The 19,231-nt window shown below is 35.8% G+C and overlaps 1 protein-coding gene across 8 annotated transcripts in view; it reads right to left on the reverse strand.

Moving 5' to 3' along the window:
- Positions 1-19,231, reverse strand: part of CLEC16A (C-type lectin domain containing 16A) — an 84,110-nt gene that overhangs the window by 63,367 nt on the left and 1,512 nt on the right. For 7 of the 8 annotated variants that reach the window (XM_068699523.1, XM_068699518.1, XM_068699522.1 and 4 more), the window contains exons 2-9: positions 13,807-13,935; positions 12,444-12,577; positions 11,522-11,670; positions 10,741-10,846; positions 8,702-8,825; positions 7,647-7,821; positions 6,979-7,032; positions 4,150-4,263 (exon numbers count right to left, since the gene is read on the reverse strand). In XM_068699523.1, the coding sequence (XP_068555624.1) occupies positions 4,150-4,263; positions 6,979-7,032; positions 7,647-7,821; positions 8,702-8,825; positions 10,741-10,846; positions 11,522-11,670; positions 12,444-12,577; positions 13,807-13,935 (985 nt within the window). The remainder of the gene's footprint in view (positions 1-4,149; positions 4,264-6,978; positions 7,033-7,646; positions 7,822-8,701; positions 8,826-10,740; positions 10,847-11,521; positions 11,671-12,443; positions 12,578-13,806; positions 13,936-19,231) is intronic. The other variant, XM_068699521.1, reaches the window with a different exon arrangement.

Below are 19,231 nucleotides of genomic sequence, written 5' to 3' on the forward strand. Positions count from 1 at the left end.
TGTATTATCCTTCTTTGAACTTTGCTTAACAGTTGAGGCAGTTAGTACATACAAAATTACAACACTACTTAGAAAAAGGATAAATGCAGCAAAATCAAGTGTGTATCAACAGCGATGTATTAATATGAAATACACTGATAAGAAAGCAAATGGTACTCAATCAGTATGTTTTCCTGACAATTAATAGGACTAAAACTTGGTTTCCTAACCTTTTGCAGGTTGTTTTTGAGCTGCAGTGCTTTGAGCTCCCTTCACACTTGTTTGTCCTGTCAGCCAGATCATCGGTGTACATGCTCTCTCTCGCCCAAAGTTACACAAACACCAACCACCCAAACCTACCTGCTACTGAGAGGTGAAATAACCCCAGGGCTTTGTGCCAGCACAGGTCTGTACTGAAAAAAACTGTTACAGAAACTTCATTACCTTTCAGATCTTGATGCTTAACTCATGATTAGATGACACCGGCTAAAGGTTTCAAAAATGGCAAGCAATAGTAAGGAGTTAAGACTAAATACAAAACTGGGGTTCCATGCCTGGCCTTGTATATATCAAGCACAGCAGGCACTGAAGATGAGTGCATCAAAGAGACCTCAGAAAAAGTTTGGAAAAAAACCCTCTCTTCAATTAAAAAGGAACACGAATATGTTAAAATATATATATATATATATATATATATATATATATATATATATATAAAAGATCAGGAGAAAATCGGGAAAGAAGCCTTACAAATCAAGAAGCCAAGTTGTTTCTCTCAAACACCTGACTTTAGAGGTTTTATAGAAACACTGAACTCAGTTGTACTCTGAAACAAGCCACACAGTATGAAGAATCTTTCACAACACTACTCAACCCACAATGTCAAATTTGCCACACATCTTTCCCTGTAGCCTCTCCGATATATTTTTAACTGTATTATATTGAACTGTAACATAAGAAAATTATTAAACAATAGGGGTTACAACCACATTACTTTTTACTGATGGCTTCTGGTCACAAAAGTCCTAAGAAAATTAAAGAACATATTAAGTCTTATTCTTTATGGAAAAAAAATAAATATGTAGTATGCAGATTGCAAGAAGCATTTAGATTTTTGCCTCCCTGCATTTACTTTTTACAATTGCTTCACAGAATTCTGTGACTCCTTCATTAAGAGTGCAGGTGCTTAACATCCTTGTATTTCTAATATACTTCTACTAACCATATGAGCAAAATAACAGAAGGGACCATTTGACAGTGATATGCTGATAAGCACTGAACCATGGTTTGGTCTACTGCCAGAAAGAATGCTGAGAAGAGGTCAATATATATATATATATCCTGTGTTGCTACATATAGCATATTAAAATAATCTAAAAATTCAGATTTAAAATTAGTTTATACAGTATATAGTTTGATTACACGTTTTAAGATATTTATTTCATATTTTTAATTTCAACATATTTTCAATTATTTTACCAACATAAGCTGCACAAACCATAAGTACCAGTAACAACTTCTTACGGGAAGGAGAAAGTAGGTTAGACAAGAAACACAAAATAGGTAGAAGTGGCCCACATCCGAATTATGCAGGAAAACAGATCTCACAGGAAATAAGGTAAAACTGAGTGTGATAACTGCTAACATGTTTAAATCCATTCTGGTGGCAACACATATTCAATGCTCATCATGAGAAAAAAAAAATTCTGATAACATCTAATAGCAGAAATAAAGTGAAAAATATACAAAGAGAAGTGCATCTTAATTCGCTGTTTCGAACTGGAGAAGCTGCTCAGAGTTTGAGCAATCATTAATTCCATATGATGTTCTGCAGATCTCCATGAGTAGGTTATTGCCAATGCATAAGCTTTCAGCAGTTGAATCTGTCCCTGATTTTTTTTCCACTAAAACTTCCAGTAAAGAGTACCATTTGCTCCTGTACTACCATCATTCCTTCACCCTAAATAACTTTGTATATGTTGTATTTATGCACAACAACTGCAACACTCAACTTTCCTTTTCTTAGACTAAGTGTTCTTTGCCTATTTAGTCACCTATTATGAGGGCAGGTGACCCAGCTTCTGGTTATCTCAGTCCCTACTCTCTACATCTCATTCTACTTTTAACTCATCTTGTTAGGAAGATGAATATAGACATTAGATTCTTACCTACTTCTGCTTTTAGAAACTGCATGTTAATTAGAAACTGACAGTTACACTTAAAATATTTCAAGACATCTCTGCTGCTGGAGTTACAAGGTACACTTCAGGGGTAACTGGCACTCACCATAACCGAGAATTATCCCTCAAACAAGCAGTTTAGGAGAGTATCAAAATGATTACCATGGGAAATTATAACAGAAAGGAAGTAGTCAGAGATAAATTTAGATACAAGAACAAACAAATCTATTCTCAGACAAAAAAAATAGTTCATCACTTTTTTCCATTAGCCTCAGAACAAGCAATTCTATAGCAGCTTGTTAAATAGCTCCCATTATTCAATGAAACTGTCCTTTATTTGCAGCAGAATGCACCACAGCAACAACTTTGCTACGATTCTGACACACATAATAGTCTGAAAAATAGTCATTGAAATTACTAGCATTGCAAATAACCAGGTTCCAGCAGTACACTTGCTGATCATACATGCTTCCCTTTTAAGGTTTCATTGAAGGACAGAGCTGAATTTACTAAAAAATAAAGCTTCCCTCGTGGAAGTTTTTTCCATACCTACCACTCTGCTCTCTTAGTAACAGAGAACTATGTTTTGCTAAGGATTTATCCTAGAAAGCCGATACCCCTCTCATTTAAGTAGCTATTCAGGTAGGACAGAACCCCCAGTGTATATAACATGAGATCACATCTTTAAGACCAGTAAGAAGCAGCAACATAGACAGCATTACAAACAAAAGAGAGCAGAGGAACAGACATTTATAGGAGCCCTCTAATAACCCTCACGTTAGTGTAAGCACACAAACACACGCTACAGGTATTTTGCAACTGTGCACAGTACCTGTGATAGGAAAAAAAAAAAATCTCACTCCTGATATGCTGAGATATGCTCCCCACCCTTTCACCACAAATTTCCTAGTTACAAAACTGCTTTTGCACAAGTAACACAACACTCAGCATGCAACTAGGCAAAGGTCAGACATTTCCTAACACAAATAAGAGACTCCTTTATCTCGAAATACTCAGTCAGCTCCACCATTCCACCTTAAGAGTTTCTCCTAAAAAAAAAATAATTAGATTCTAAACATAAAATGTCAACTATATAAACACTAGAAGCCAAAAGCTACTGGCAAACATCAGCCCACGTAACTTCCATCACAGAATAGAAATAAATTGAGAAAAGTTGACTTGTAAGAGTTCTAGCATATGTCCCCCTTGAAACTCTGAGCTATAGCTGCTAATGGGAATGGATGTTTACAAGAATCAATCTACTCTTTGTTACAAATTAAAGATGAAGTCAGTAACTCTTAACCGAACTGTCAGGCCTCAGGGGACAAGTTCACCCTCTAGACAAAGCTACAGTCAGAAGCCTTTTAACCAAAGTAAGGTCATACCCCCTTATTATTACTGTCCCCAAATAGGCCTTTAAAATTAATAAGAAAGCACTTCACAGTCTGAAGCCAACAAAAAAAGAGAAAAATCATATATACAACGATCTCAGAAAAACACTAGCAGCAGCATCTAGCAATATCTACCTCCATGTGATTATATCTGACAGTAGAAGGGTAACGACAGTGATACAATTTCCATCTTTCTGTGGCTTGTCTATGTTCTCCTGTTTGCACTGATGGGCTTTCACTGGTCATCAGTTTTACTACTAGAACACTAGGAATATTCAGATAAATGTATTTCATTCTATATCTAAAGGATTAACCATAAAGCCAGTTATATTTTTTAAGGCTCTCATTTCTACTATAGACTGTGTAAAGGAATAATTGTATAGGAAACCTGTGATGACTGATCCTTATTTCAGTAGCAAAGAGTCAATAACCAAAACTGACCATGGACTTGATTATAAAAGCGTCCTATCAAAGGTGCTAGAAGACTTTGCAGTGTCTGACCATGACAGCAGAACTAAGTATTCTTATTCTGATTGTGTTTCAAATTAAATATCTGCCTCTAAGAAAGGAAAAATTTCAAAGATTATTTGGCCACTTACTGTGTTTTTCTGAATATCTTGCTCAACTTTAGAAGAAAACACTGACAGGTCACCATTAAGTATAACCTCAGCCAATGAGTTCACCAAAGGGGCATAATGTATAATTAGAAAAACCTATTAAGACAAGGATAGAAAGAAACATCAGACACGTATTACAAGACGCATACAGTTTCATAATTTCAGTCATTGAAAGTAATTTTTTGACCTTGTTGACACTTATTTTATCTTGACGTTACTGTATATGTAAACACTGACAGGTCATGAAATTTGCTTCAAAACACAATCAGACATAATCCTCTATACAGGTATTTGTCCTTTTCCTACATTTTAGAACTACATACTTTGAATAATTTTTTTATATTCTTCTCTCCTTCTGAGATACAGAAATTCTCTGTCATCAGCTTTATGATGAAAGCCATGAGATATTATAGCCAAAGAATGCAAATTAAAATTATTCAATAGAAATTGTTTTAGGAAAACATGTAAATTGATGATGGTACACAGCATCCACTGACCCTTCTGCATGCCAACAACCAGCAGTACTCCAGTTCTCTGTTGTGCATGTAATTATTTTGCAGTAATTCATCATGCAGCAGGCTAAACTGGAGCAGAAGCAGCTTTTCTAGCTATAAAGTCACAATTTCTAGCTCCAAATCAGCAATGTAATACAGGAATAATGGCACTACTGCCTGTAACATCTAAGCACCTACCCAGAAGCGTTAAGGCGCCTTACCAGAATTCTCTGTTTACACTGAGCACTCTGTTTTGAGGCAAGGTGTACAAGGTTAGGCTTAAGGCAAACAACAGACTTCCAGACAGAGACAGCTCAGGTCCAGCCACAATGACCTTGTATCAGCTTCCATCCATTCTCTTCACAGAAATAAACAGCTGAGAACCTAACATCTAACCTTAGGTTATATGTTAGGAAGAACTTCTTTACTGAAAGGGTTGTTAGGCACTGGAATAGGCTGCCCAGGGAGGTGGTGGAGTCACCATCCCTGGAAGTCTTTAAAAGACGTTTAGATGTAGAGCTTAGGGATATGGTTTAGTGGGGACTGTTAGTGTCAGGTTAGAGGTTGGACTCGATGATCTTGAGGTCTCTTCCAACCTAGAAATTCTGTGATTCTGTAAACAGTGGTTCTAACTGAAAAATCCCTTAATAATTTCCAAATTAGTAAAGCTAAGCCTTGTTTTAACAACATATAGCTAAATACAGTGTCCACAGGTTTTCTGATTAAAGACAGACCCATGCCAGACCTTCAAAAGCTAGGTGATGATCAGCATACAGCAGTATATGCTGATCTATGTAGAACTTTGTGAGGTTGTTCAAAGTATTTTTGAAGTCTGTTGCAACTTCCTAAACTCAAGCTTATTTTGATTCAGTAAACATAGCTTGACTGTACACAGGAATATTTTGGCATAAATACCTTACATGCTCACTTTGAAATAGCAATGGATTTTCATCTGTTAGTATGACACTCTCAAGCACTTGACTGTAATATGTTAGTAATCCCTAAAAAAAAATGTGTCTAGTATGAGTAACAGAAATAGTCAGATGGGTTTTCAGATACTCGGTCTATATTTTTCCAGTTCCCAATCCAAAGAGGGAAAGAGATGTCTTTCTGCCAGTTACAGAAAAGTAGCTTGATTTTCTACATCCCATCCTATCCTGGCACAAAAAATCCATTCCCAATTCGTTATGGTTAGGAAAAGATTCATTTTTCTTTATGAAAGAACATAGATGTAAATCTTGAAGTGATACCTACTCAATACTTCCCCTGAGATCAATGACGTTAAAAGAGTTCGAAGTATAAAACACTATGACGTAGATCCCTTTAGTTACCAGAAGCTGTTGCTCCCAAGACTTTATATGTGATTAATAACTCCCATAACACCGCAATGTTTAGGTTTAAATTCTAGGTTCAAATTAAGCATTAAGTTACATTTACCTGACAAGTAACGTTTTTTCAGAAAAAAAAAAGATAGAATTATGGGCCAGACTACAATGAAATGACCAATGTAAAATCAAAAGTTCAAAGAAAAAAGTATAAATTTTATGAAATACAAATCAAAACTAACTTCAGAAAACATACTTTAAAAAATTAAGTCTCACAGCAATGTGCAGAAGACTATAGGAAGACAATATTTGACATTCTCTACAATCAAAAAATGCACAACTATGACTCTTAATTTGGAAAAAAACACACTACAGATTAGAAATGAAGTGGAACAGGTGAAAATGAGTAACAACAGGTACTTTTATAATTATTCCAATTATTGTAGAGCTACGGATTTAAGGTATAGGCATGATGAAATTTAAGTATTGAGAAAGTTTGGGTGTAGACAAGTTTATTTGTTTACTTTTAAAAAACATGAGATATAAACACAAAGCATAAAACAGATCTGTTTTTCAAAGAGGGTAAGTTCAAACCTAGTATATTTCACAGATTTAGGCAGATTCAAAGTGCAATACAGCATCTAGCTAAATTTCACCTCTAATTTTTAAAGTCTGTCCTCAAATGTTGCCTAGCTCTATTGTGCACTGTTTTATCAGGTGTTGTACATAACCTACAATGAATGCTCCAAAAGCTGCCATGTGTTATGGGATCCTTCAGAGGAATGGTATTAATTGAAGAAGCTACTTACTCTGTCTATAAAAGGAACAATTAACTTATTTTTTACAATATCAAAACTGGCAAGTCTTTGACAATGTTTGCCAAATTTTCTTTAATATTTTTGCCAAAATAGTCAAAACACAGTAATTATTACAAATTATAACAGTACTGCAAAGCACATTCTGAAATAGGACAAAATAATTTGAATACGTACTTGAGAAAGAAGATAGAGAGAAACTTGGAGACTTATTTTTGGACGCTCCCCACCCTAAGGAAGAAAAGTTATGAGAAATGACGATTTATTTACAAATAGCATTAATCAGTGTAAATGTTTTATATTTAAAAAAAAAGTAACATTTTATTGTTCTACATTCTATCACAAAATGTTCACTAACTACTGTTTACCAAAAAGTAAATTTTAAAGATCATCATATCAAACGAAGACTCTCCAATTAAGTATTTTACTCCACACGCCTAAGAAATGGCTGTGGATCGCTTCCTTTCATGGTCACTTTAGTAACATTTTAACAGACAAGTACTTAAGGAGTATGTTGGTTTTCCTTATGCAATTATTCCTTCACAACGGTTTCTTCTGATAACATTCATTAACGAAATCTCTGAAAATTAGCTACTCAGAAACAACAGAATGTTATCTATATAAAAAATGTTTTTGGCAGATATTTCAATAAACCAAGTAAACATTGATGTACAAAAATAGTTTAACTTTCCCATACAGTCATCTCATTTAAGTTGTTTCAAAATACAAACATAGGCATCAACAGTATTGAATCTACTACTGAATGCACCTGTTTAACAAATCACTATGCATATTGAAAGCAATTAATTACTTTACAACTTAAGTATTTGCAGGTATTAACTTACCTTATCCTGATTTACTAATGAATACACATAGAGGGGTAGAAAGAGCCTATTAAGTAGGTGGTCTGTCAGAACATCATTTAAAAATTCACAATTAATTATAAGGATATCATTAAGGTAATGCAAATGATCAAGATGTTCTGCTACCAGGTCGCTCAACTTGCCCCTATTTCTGTGCCTGAAAAACAGAGCAGAAAGAAAGTCTCAGCTAAGTAAATTTTAAAAACTTAGCGAAAGAATTCACGTACTTCCCTTCCATCAATTGTCTTGTACAGATCAACTGCCTAAAGCAGACGTTGTCAGTACATTCCACTAAGTGCAGCTATAAAACAGTATTCAGGCATATGCTTTAGGCTGCAAATATGTTTCTCCTCAAGTTCTCAGAAATATTACTTTTACAAAACTTTGTTCTTTACTGCCAGAATCTTTTCAGAAGCCGGTTATAAAAAAATTTTAGATCTGTTTCCAAAACCAGATGACATCTGTTTATTTAACTTCTGCCTTTTCATTTTAAGAAAGTACCAAACAGCTACCCAGTATAAAGTGGGTAAGTAGTAAACCACAGACAATCTGAAGCAAGAAAGTATTTCCATAGTTGATAGTGGTGAATTACATAGGAATTTCTGTTCTGACAGTTCACATATAAAGCAAAGTTCATCTTTTTTTCCCCTAGAGTACCTTTACAGAGAGCTGTTCTGCTAGGATAGTACACAGAAGAGAAACATAAAAAGGGAAATTAATAAGATGAAGAAACACAAAGTACCTTTAGTATCTTCTGAATATCTACTAAATTTAGCAAAATTACAACAAAAATGAAGAAAAAGCATGTTGCCAAACAATATTTTACTTGTACAGATATTAGCACAGATAGGGCACACAGCACTAACCAATATTAATCTAGAGCATCGCTAAAATAACTTTGTGAGAATGAAAAGCATGGAATGTCAGCAAAGAAACACATTCAGAATCTAACTTTGCTGGACTACTACAAAGTAAGGAGAGCACTGATGTCTGGGAAAAGATATTTTTATTCAATACCCGTCATTTAAAAAGCTTACTCTTCATCAGTCTGCACACAGTTATCCAGTTCTATCACATGGCTTCCAATAAACCAGACAAGGTTGGAGAAATAAGGGACAGCAGTTTTATCTCTAATGTAATGCAGCATAGGTTGGTTGTCCACTGAAGAGAAATTGTAAAAGAGAAAAATCAGTTTCCATTCTTTTTTTGTTTTTAAGAAACAGAAAGCATCTTCTGAATTTTGATTACATAACAACTTTTCCACATGAGTTTATACCTGATATGATTTTATGCATGAAATGGATATCTACAAAAGCATCAAATGAATTATTAATCGGCTTGAATGAGCCTCATATCAAGATACATTTACATGTCTGAAGATAAATCAAGTAGAATTCAGAAAGTTGTTTTTTTTTTTTTACGACATTCTTTATTAAAAAGACAACAAAAAAGAAGAACAAAGCAGTAATGCTGAAAGTCAGGCTAGTTAGACTTACATGACACTGCATTAAGGAACACAGGAATCATCAGTGAAGGAAGGGCAAAAGAAACAGACAACAGTTAACAGGATTAGGAACCGGGAAAGTGACATCCTCCAGAACGGTTTAAAAAGCTAAAGCACAAAGCATCTAAACTAAGAGATACAGGGTAGGTGTTAGATCAGAACATATGCAAATGGGTAGTCAGAGAACTATGAAACCTTGAGGTTTCATCTGAGCTGTGTTTTTCAACTTTATTCTTTATATCACTACAACATTCAACGAGAATTCTAAACAAGTGTATTTTTACCATAAAAATATTTAGTCATGGAAATAAGCACAAACAGGATAACAAAGCCTGCACTTCCCTCTTTTTGTGAGCACGCATTTGGGTTCACAGCTGGTTTAAGCAGGAAACAAGTACCAAGTGCTCATTTCTCAATATACAAAAGAAAAACCATCCCTAGTGGTCAACGCTACAAAGAACCAAACTACTATAGAGGCTATCCAGGTTATGATCAAAATAAACTGTTTATGGCTTTAAAATGATCCTATACTTTTTGATGAAGCCTGGCAAACTGTTATTGATAGAGAGTTGTGTAAAGTCAAAATGTAGTTGTATTAAATACGGATTAAAAGATATTAAATACTACACTGAATATATTTCATATTGCATACTAACTTACAGCATATTGCTTTCTGAAGTAGATTATGAATACACACCAATTTTTCCCCACTGAAATCATTGTGGTATTCTCAGTCTATAACAGAATTTATGAACCCAGACAAAGATGTAGTGGGAAGTGACTTCTGAAAGTTGGCTAGTGCAAACCCATTCTCAAACCAAGGCTAACTTCAAAGTTTAATCAGGAACTTGCTGAGTTTAATCTTAAGGAATCTCAGGAACTTGCAAAGTTTAATCAGTCCTTGCTGAGTTTTGAAGATCTCAAACAATACAGACTACTCAACTTCTCACAAAAAAAAAACAAACAAGAACTGTTGTAATGCTTCTCTATTCTCTCCATGATTTTTTTTTCTCCTTATGTCCTACTGGATTGTCCAATACTGTAATTTGCTACTGCAGCCTCCCAGCCTTCACTGGGCACCTCTGTAAATATCCTAGGTCTGTCTTTATACTAGAGTGGCTGCAGCATCTAGGAATACTACAGTCATATTCTAATGCATTTTAACTCCAAAAGAAAGTGATATAACCAATAAGGTTACTGTTTCATATATTATAAAACTCAAGTTCATAAGAAAATAATTGATATTCTGCAAACACTTTTTTCCTTCGCTTTTTTAAAATACAGCCATATTCTGACCTCTGAAGGGAAGCAAAAGTTTCTTGTGCATGCTTGATACTATTTCATTATGCTTCTTAAACCAGTTTCATCTGTGAGGAGATAGAACTATTTACAAGTACACACAGCAGGCTTAGGATTTTGCTTCATAAAAATCAAACTATGTACCTGAAGCATGTCAACCTGCAATGTTTTCAATCTCATAACACAAAGAAAACTCCCTTAAGCTTAAAGAACTTAAACTACAACGAAACAAGTTTTTTGTACACATGCCTTTTGTTAATATAGAAACCATACCTTTGTAGACATTTAAAGTTATAGTCCTAACAGCGATCCTGACCATGCTTTCTGGGTGGTTAAAAAATTTAATAGCTTCTGTGTACAAAGCGAAGTCATTAGTGTGCTGCAACAAGAGGAAAGAAAGCATTATGAATTAATTAACCACAACATGTACAGAATATTTGTTAGAAAATATTATTCATACAGAATTCCATTTATTTTTCAAATAAATTTACCTTCTACTTAAGAAACTGAAATTATTTCACAATGCACAATCAGTTGCTTTTGTATCTCTGAATTAAAATGAATTGCTTTAAGCATCAAGAGGTTTCCATGTTAACTCTCCACATAGTCAGAGCTTTACCACCCTCTTCTGGCAAAAAACTAAACGGATAGAAGAAAAGCCTATTTCAACTTTGGCCTTTGATTAATCAGCTTTTCTCAGACTTTGGCTAAGCCTCTTAGAAATGAGTGATGCAACAGAAAAGATCCTGTTCATAAAAGCACAGAAAACAAGGTATAAGCAAGTTGAATTCTCAATGAAGCAGACATCAGAACTTCTGAAGCAGTCCAATATACCACTAACTCTGAGATTTTATGAACTACCTTCTTTGTTATGCTTCCACAGAGATTCTCACACCGTAATTATCAATTATTGATACTACCATTATAAAAAAATCTCAGAACAAACAAGTCATGCTCAGACAAGAGACTAAACAGAATATGTGCCAAATTGCTGCCCGCTTTTGATTAAAGTCCTCTCATCCTTATAGTGTAATTCCTTTTTTCCCCCACTCACCTCATTGTAGAAGAAATGTACAGTGTGATTGTTGAGCTTCAGGGAAAGAGTTTTCAAAAATGATATGTAATATGCCATGATCTCTTCATCAGAAAAGTCAAATTTGTGTACAATAATAGAATTTACATAGTTATTAGAAAGCAAGTAGTCTGAAAAACAAGAGACATCACACAGATTAATAAAAAATCATTAAGCTAACTACCCACATTTAAAGTACCAGCTGGGAACAAACTTATTGATGCTTCAAGACATCAGTTTTTAACTAAATAATTCAAGTGACGGCTGCATGCAGTAATGTTTGTATTTTTGTATTATTGTTCCCTACAGATATCTTTGCTCCAAAGACCTTGAGTCAACTGAGAAGGGAATATACTTTCTCAATTTAGTAGTAAAGAACACTTACAACAACATAAACAGCAGCATATACATACAGAGTTCTCTCTTTTCCTCCCAAAGTCACATCCTTGCAAAGGCTGTCATACCACTTCTTCAACTTTAGTCATGGAGTACTTTTAACCAATTATTAATTATTTCTCCTCTTTGTGTTTCTGAACTGAATGCCACTCCCAATGATATCAGAACAGTTCTAGTACACATTAGAAGACAGAGCATAAGCTGCATGAATAACCTGCAGCAGCAAGGCAAACTTCAGACCAAAACTAATTTAATGGAAGAAACCCTTGAAATACGTAAACTTTTTCAATAGTAACCAACGTGTACTGCTGTACTACTGAAAACTTACACTAAAAACACATCTTAAGAGTCAAATTACAACATCTGAGATTGTCTTCAATTAAAAAGACTATTAGTAATACATAGAGATGGTTATTCTGTAAGGGGTCACTAGGACTAAATTGCATTAAAGTCAATTCAATCAAATCTTGATCACTTAATCCTAAACAGTTTTAAAATGTGTCCTTACACAGTGATGTTTCATGACTGATGTTCTCAAAAAGGATGTTCAGAGTCTGCAGCAGCTGTACACACACATAACGGCCAGACTTTTGACGCAAGATGTTCAAGAAGAAAACAAACATATTCTTCTCCAAGAAAAAGCTAAAAAGTGAAGAGGTGTCATTAAGTCACTTGTTGTATTTAATGAAATGATAATTTTACTAGGATCAGGGTTGATTCTAGGCATGTCAGACAAAGCATATTTTACATTTATGCAGAATTACTGTGCGAAGTCTCCTGTGTAAGATGGGTATCAACAAAAACCTTAAGAACTAGGGCACTTACACACAAATTATGCAGTAAAAGGTTGTCAAAATGTAAGTTGGATATACTTCAAAAACAAAAACACAAAATCTTAGCTTTCCTGCCTTGATATCAGTTTTGAAGGAGAGAGTTTTTCCAAATTAGATTGTTTTGTTTAATAGTCACTTGCATCATACAAGGAACAAAAAGAGAAGGCAGAAATCAGAATCAGGCACTTCATGGTTTATTGTTCAGTTTAAAAAAAAAGAAATGAACACTTGAAACATTCTTAAACTAGAAATGCATGCAATTTAAAAGAGAGAAGTATGGACTCTTTCCTGTAAGAACATCACAAACGCAAACCTATGTTTTAGTTGTTTTTTTTGCATTAACTATAGAAAAAATTGCTCATCCCTAAAATTCTCCCAACAAGAGAAGGCAGTGAGGAATGTAATTAAGTTTCAGTATAGATATGAATTATCAGAAGTTTTCTTAGTTCACATCATAACCCAATCATGTTAAAATCTTGTAAAACTAACCACTCCCTAAGTAAGCATACCAAACACCTTAGCTTTCCTTATCTCAATCACAAATTGCCTTCATAAAGGACAGTCTTGAAGCAAACAGCCAAGCAATGAGCATTAGATTTGCAACTACGAACATTCATTTTGAAGTTATTTTTCTATCATTCTGTTTTACAAGGATTAAAATGATACCTAAACAAAAATTCTGTGTATCATAGCTAGATTGAGATATCCATTTAGAGTGCCACATGAATTACAATGAACAAAGGAATGTCATTTGATATTAATAGGTGTGCTAAGGAAGTGTGGCCCTAAAATAGTTTAGATTTTTGTGTTTGTCAAAAGATTTGAGAGTCAAGCAAATGCAGTATATAAGAATAGCTCTGAAATTGGAACATTTCCATTAACACAAGTAAATTCTCTATTTCATAAGACAAAAATATGACCCTGTTTAGTTCTCCACTACAGGACATTGGCATTTCATGAACGTTAGTAGAAAACTGTCTTAGAAGAATTAGCTGTTTAAAACCAGGTCCAGAGGTGAAGCTGCTGAGGAGTACTTACTCAAATACTGAGCTGTCATTCTGATCTCCCCATATAAGGATCTCTGTTATGGAACGAATAGTCTCTACCAGTAGGTTGCGGTTGTGATCTGTTACTGTTGTATTTTTTGTCAAAACATGATACATGTACCTAAAGGAGAAAAAATTACAATTAATTACATTACCCTGCCACTTCCATGTGCACCATACCGTGGCTGTCTTTACTCAATAACTTAATGTAAATATGCACATACACATACATGATTTCTAATCATTATACATTTTTAAAACCCCCAAATTTCCTTTTAATACCAATGCAGAGTGAAAATAAATTTTAAATAGAATGTGACAAACAAAACTAACCCCAAACTAGCCAAGTGAGTTACAAATGCTTATGCATATATTGACACAGAAACATCAGGCAACACCTGTCCCATGGTGCTTCTTATGGTACCAGTGAATTTCTTAGGAACCACCTGACAGTTAAAGGTGTGAAGAGTAAGAAAAAACAAACAAACAAACAAAAAAACAGATAAGCATACAGTAGCCAACATGGAAAAGCAATTCCGGTCAAGAGGCTCATGCAGATCTACCCAGAAAATAGCTTTCCTGTTGTCTGCAGTGACACCTTACAGACCCCTGGGAAGGAATTTCATGGTCAATAATCAGGACTGTCAAACACTATTCATTCATCTTGGCCAAGTTTAATCAATACTCTGACCATTCAAGCATGGAAATAATAAATGGAAAGGTGGCAAATTCCACCTTACAGGGCAAGATATTAATGCTCTCTAGTGAAGTTTAAAAAAAAAGTACACAGAACAGCAGGTGATGGGAAGCTACATAAAATTTGTAAACCTTGTATTACATCTCAGAATTCTGCTTAGTCAAGGAAGCATATTTTCCTATTTTTCTTCTTTCTTCAAAATAAATTACACTAAAGATTATCTCCTTTTGTCCTAAAGACGGCAATGAGAATTTTATTAAAACACAAGAACTGCTCCTTTCCTCACTTTTTTTTCCTTTTAAACAATAATGAAGAAAAAAGATGGATGGAAGAAAGGCAGACAATTAGCAAAGTAATGAAATAAAAACCTAAATTATTACATATACACACACACTACATATATTAAAAATGTAAACTACTATATTAGAGAAATTTCCTGTCATTTTATCACTGCAACGAGTTTAGTTTACTAAGCGTACATCATGTACTGCTATACTGCCATCTACTGAAATCCACGAGAAACACCTGAGCATTCAGGATTATCTGGGAAATATACCCCAGGTGTTCAGGAAGGAGGACAGGCTTTCTATGCTTTCAACCTTCCCATGAAAACTGGAATTTGTCAGAACTCCTAGGATCTATTTTTGGGAAAGCTACCCACAGATCCTGGCTCTGGGGCCATCCTTCCATTACTGTTTTGGACTCTACAAAGGCTGCTCAACGATTCAGGTTGATGTTTTAAGAATCTTCCCAGTACGATGCACTAATTTAGAAGCCCAAGAAGACAATTTTTAAGCAACACACCCGAAGACCTCAAGCAGCTAAGATAAAAATGCTGGTTTTGCCCAGCTACTGCATTGTTCCAGGAAACACTGTGTACTTCTAGAACAGCATTTCTAAGTATCTGGTTTGCATTACATTCAGAAATTTAGGTCAAAATCAGACATGGAATTGCAGTTTAAAAACCAATGTTTCCCATCAATTTTATCTACACTAACAATCTGAGTAACTGTACAAGGCAAAGCCATTTTACCTGAACATACTATCAGGCTGTTCCAACTACTTGTCAGGCTTAGGAGAACAAAACAAGATGGTAAACAGTGGCGGAACCTCTTTCATGCTTGAAATCATGAAAGTAAAGTTTGTTCATATTTCCAGTTTACTTAAAACTTGCATGTGCTGGGGAATCTTCAACCAGTAACTGAGCTGCTGCTCCGTTGGCCAGAATTTCACATGACTTGTTCCCAGCCAGGTAGGAACCAGAAGCGATTGCAGAAAAGTTTATTGTGCTTTCATGGGAAAATGCTTGCTGATCTTGCTGCCACCTAATGATCGAGTAAGGCTGTTAATGTGTTGAGTACTATACAAGGAAACCAAGAGATGAACAAACAGCTCGTGAGAGTTCACTATCCGCAATCTTGATGCTCTCTTCCCTCCCTGCACAATAAGCAATGTGCTAAAGCCTACACAGCATTAAAGGTTACCCTGCCAGGCAGTGGAGGAAGTAGGAAAAGAAAAGGAAGATATGGCAGGAGGGGGAAAGAGAGAAATTCTCTTTACACTCCTTTCCCTCTCACGAATCAATACTTGCTTTCCAAATCCAGGACTGAATCTGGTCACATTGAAAACATTCAGGGAAACATTGATCCACAGCTCTCACACAGCCAAAACACATGCTGTACAACAGCATGAGTCAGTAAGCAGCAACTCAAACAGCCCCTGCAAATCCCCTGCAATTAATCTGAGGATCACCTCTTCATGTTCCTTCTGTGGAACTGGCAGTGTGCTGGGCGGCAGCGAAGGTGGCAGTCTAAGCCTGACCACCCTTGAGAATTGCCGAGGCTCTCCAGCAGAGCACATAGTACTCGGTTCTTCCAAAACCTCCCCATTGCTGCACTTTACCTGTCATCAGAACAGGGAACCACAACACGGAGCACAAACGAAGTCGCTGCTCTGAGCATGCATCAATTAGGGGAAGAGCAGATGGCTGAAGCCAGTAAATCAGGGTAGTTCATTCTGCAGCAATCTGTATAAAAATTATTTTTCTTGAAACAATGTAGTTTTCAAATATGACACTACACCTGCTTTATCCTCTTTATTTGAAGTCAAATGTTCATAGATGTGAGCATTTTTGTATATATTTCTCATTAACAAGTTGCATTACTGAAACTTGGAATACTTGGGAATCACTCCAACAGCAGAACTGTGATCAGTTAAAAAATGGGAAGATTTGTGTGCCATGGCCTAACCTCAGGTGTCTACCAAATGTAGAACATCACAGACTTCTGAAAAGCAAGAAATATTTGGTTAATTTGGGCTTAATATATTCCTGGCAATTTCCTTGATATCATTGAAGATTCCCTTGATTTGCTAACATGCTGACACACATAAAGAAAACACGCTTCACTGTCAAGCTATTCCTTTATCCATTTACTTGAAAATGAATGAGAAAGTATGAATAAACTCATTCCTCTTACAAGACACGTAACATATTGTAACATGAGAATACAAAGTCTCACATAAACTCAGTATTTTTAATATTCTCATAAAGTCTGTCTTTACACAGTGATTTCAAATAAGTTGTTTGTGCTCCAAAATGCTAAGCCCTCGCAGAAGAGGCGTTCGTCACCTCTGTCACGCTATACATCTGAAGGCTTTGGGCTCAACCAAAAATAATTTCTAATAAAATAACATGCAGGAAGTGTCAGAGCACCATGATACCACTGCAATGGGTAAGGGACTTTGCCAGCAGTTTAACAGGACAGACAAGATTCTGAATGCTTTTCTGTTAAGAAACCATGCTCAAGCCACAACTTTCTACAACAGTTCATGAGTACACGAAGTTGTATTAATGACTTTTCTATTTACTGTTTACAAAAATGCATTAAAACCTAAGAGTTCAGGAAGTCAAGCACTCAAATGAACAAACCCCAGATTTAACCATAAAGCATTTGCTTCTTCGTGCTGCCTTTAACTATGTAATTAGTTGTTGTTCTTGCAGAGGAAACAATGCAGAGCATGGACTTCAGGAAATGAATCAACTGTGAAACAGGTCTTCAGCCATACCTCTTTATAGACACTGCGTGTGACCAAGTTGTGAAAAATGTTTAGCACACACCTCTCACGCAAAAAAAAATAAAATAGTGTGCAAACAGGATACAATTAAAATACCAAGCACAGAAACAACACGGAGAAATGCACTGGAAGGTAACAACAGAGCTCTGCAGAATACCTCTTACAGACTCAGAGATGGGAAAAGATGTTATTTGTGTCTAGAAACAAAGATACTAAGCCTAAACCCTGGAGCCTTTCACTCCAGCTGGAAAAACCCAGGCTAAATTCAGCTGAACACTTTAGAGATGGTTGAGTTTAAGATATTACTACTTAAATACTGGACTAAATGGCATATATCCTCTTCATCCACTCCAATGTAAAGTTAAAGTCTGTAGATAGGCGGGCAAAGAGAAAGAAGTTGCTTCTCAAGTAGGTTTGACTGCACATCTACCGAGATCAGACTATCCTCAGCTGAGGAGTATGAAAGACTTTGTTATTTTAACTGCAGGTCACAGCTTTGAAAGCAAAGAGCTGCAGAAGAGATGTAGAGTGACTATCACAGGCAGCAGCTGAGGATTACTATAAGGAGCCCTGACCTACACGAGGGTTATACAAAGGGGAAAAAGAGGGCTCACTTTAAACTGCTGGATGCCTGAATCTACTTCTTAGGGGTGGCAATCTCATACCGAGGTAAGCATTTTAGACTGCACAAGCAGGCACTAACACTGGTGCCGTTTCCAGAATACTAACACTTCCTCCTTATACATTACCACAATTCCAATTACTACCCAAACAGCACAAATGTGGCAAGTGTTCTGAAAAATAATAGTCTGAAGCACTCAAGCAGGGCACAGTAATATTTCATAGCCTCTCTAGAGCTCAGTTCAGCAAGGTATTAGAAAACTGGATCAAACTGCAACTATATCCACTGGGCAAGAAGACCATACCAAAAGCCCCCACATAAACAGCTTCCCAACCTGCCTTTAGCCAAGCTGATCTGTGGCATGCTTGCAGACCAGTAAACTGAACTGAACTGAATTGCAGAAGCAAGTTTCAAACTGTATTAAAACTGATAGAAAAGGTAGTTCCAGATTGAACATTTGCTGACAAAAGGCAGTAATTCTCTCAGTAGTACTAAACAGATGTTTTATTTTTGTTTGTTTTTACAATTTAAACTAAATTTATACATGTTAAAGAAGAAAAAAGCATTCCCCTAGGGACAGCCCAAGTTAACTCCGCTCTTGTAACCTAGCATGATACACTTTCTATAGGCTAAACTAATTTTTAATATCAAGGTCGGTATGTTCCACTCAACTCTCTCACAAGTAACTCAACATATCTTTCTGACAGAGTTAAAAACAGAGCTCACAAGCAAGCAAGCTCATCAAGACATGCCCCTGACATGAAGGCTCTTTGCTCTCTTTTCTCTGTTGTTTTACATACTCTGCCTGCTACCCTCGAGAAGCCCCAGATTTCACTTACTACTAGGCAGCTACCTCTGCTGCTGACATTTGGCTAGAAGCTGAAATTCATACAAGCTACCTAAATTAACACTTCTAACATACACAGTCTGAACAGGTTGAAGGTACTGGCTGCCCTCTCCTTTACATACTATTTCAGATCTCACAATTAAAGAAAACATACATAATAAATCCACCCCATACTA

The sequence above is a fragment of the Anas acuta genome, chromosome 15, assembly GCF_963932015.1.
Source record: "Anas acuta chromosome 15, bAnaAcu1.1, whole genome shotgun sequence".
Taxonomy (NCBI): domain Eukaryota; kingdom Metazoa; phylum Chordata; class Aves; order Anseriformes; family Anatidae; genus Anas; species Anas acuta.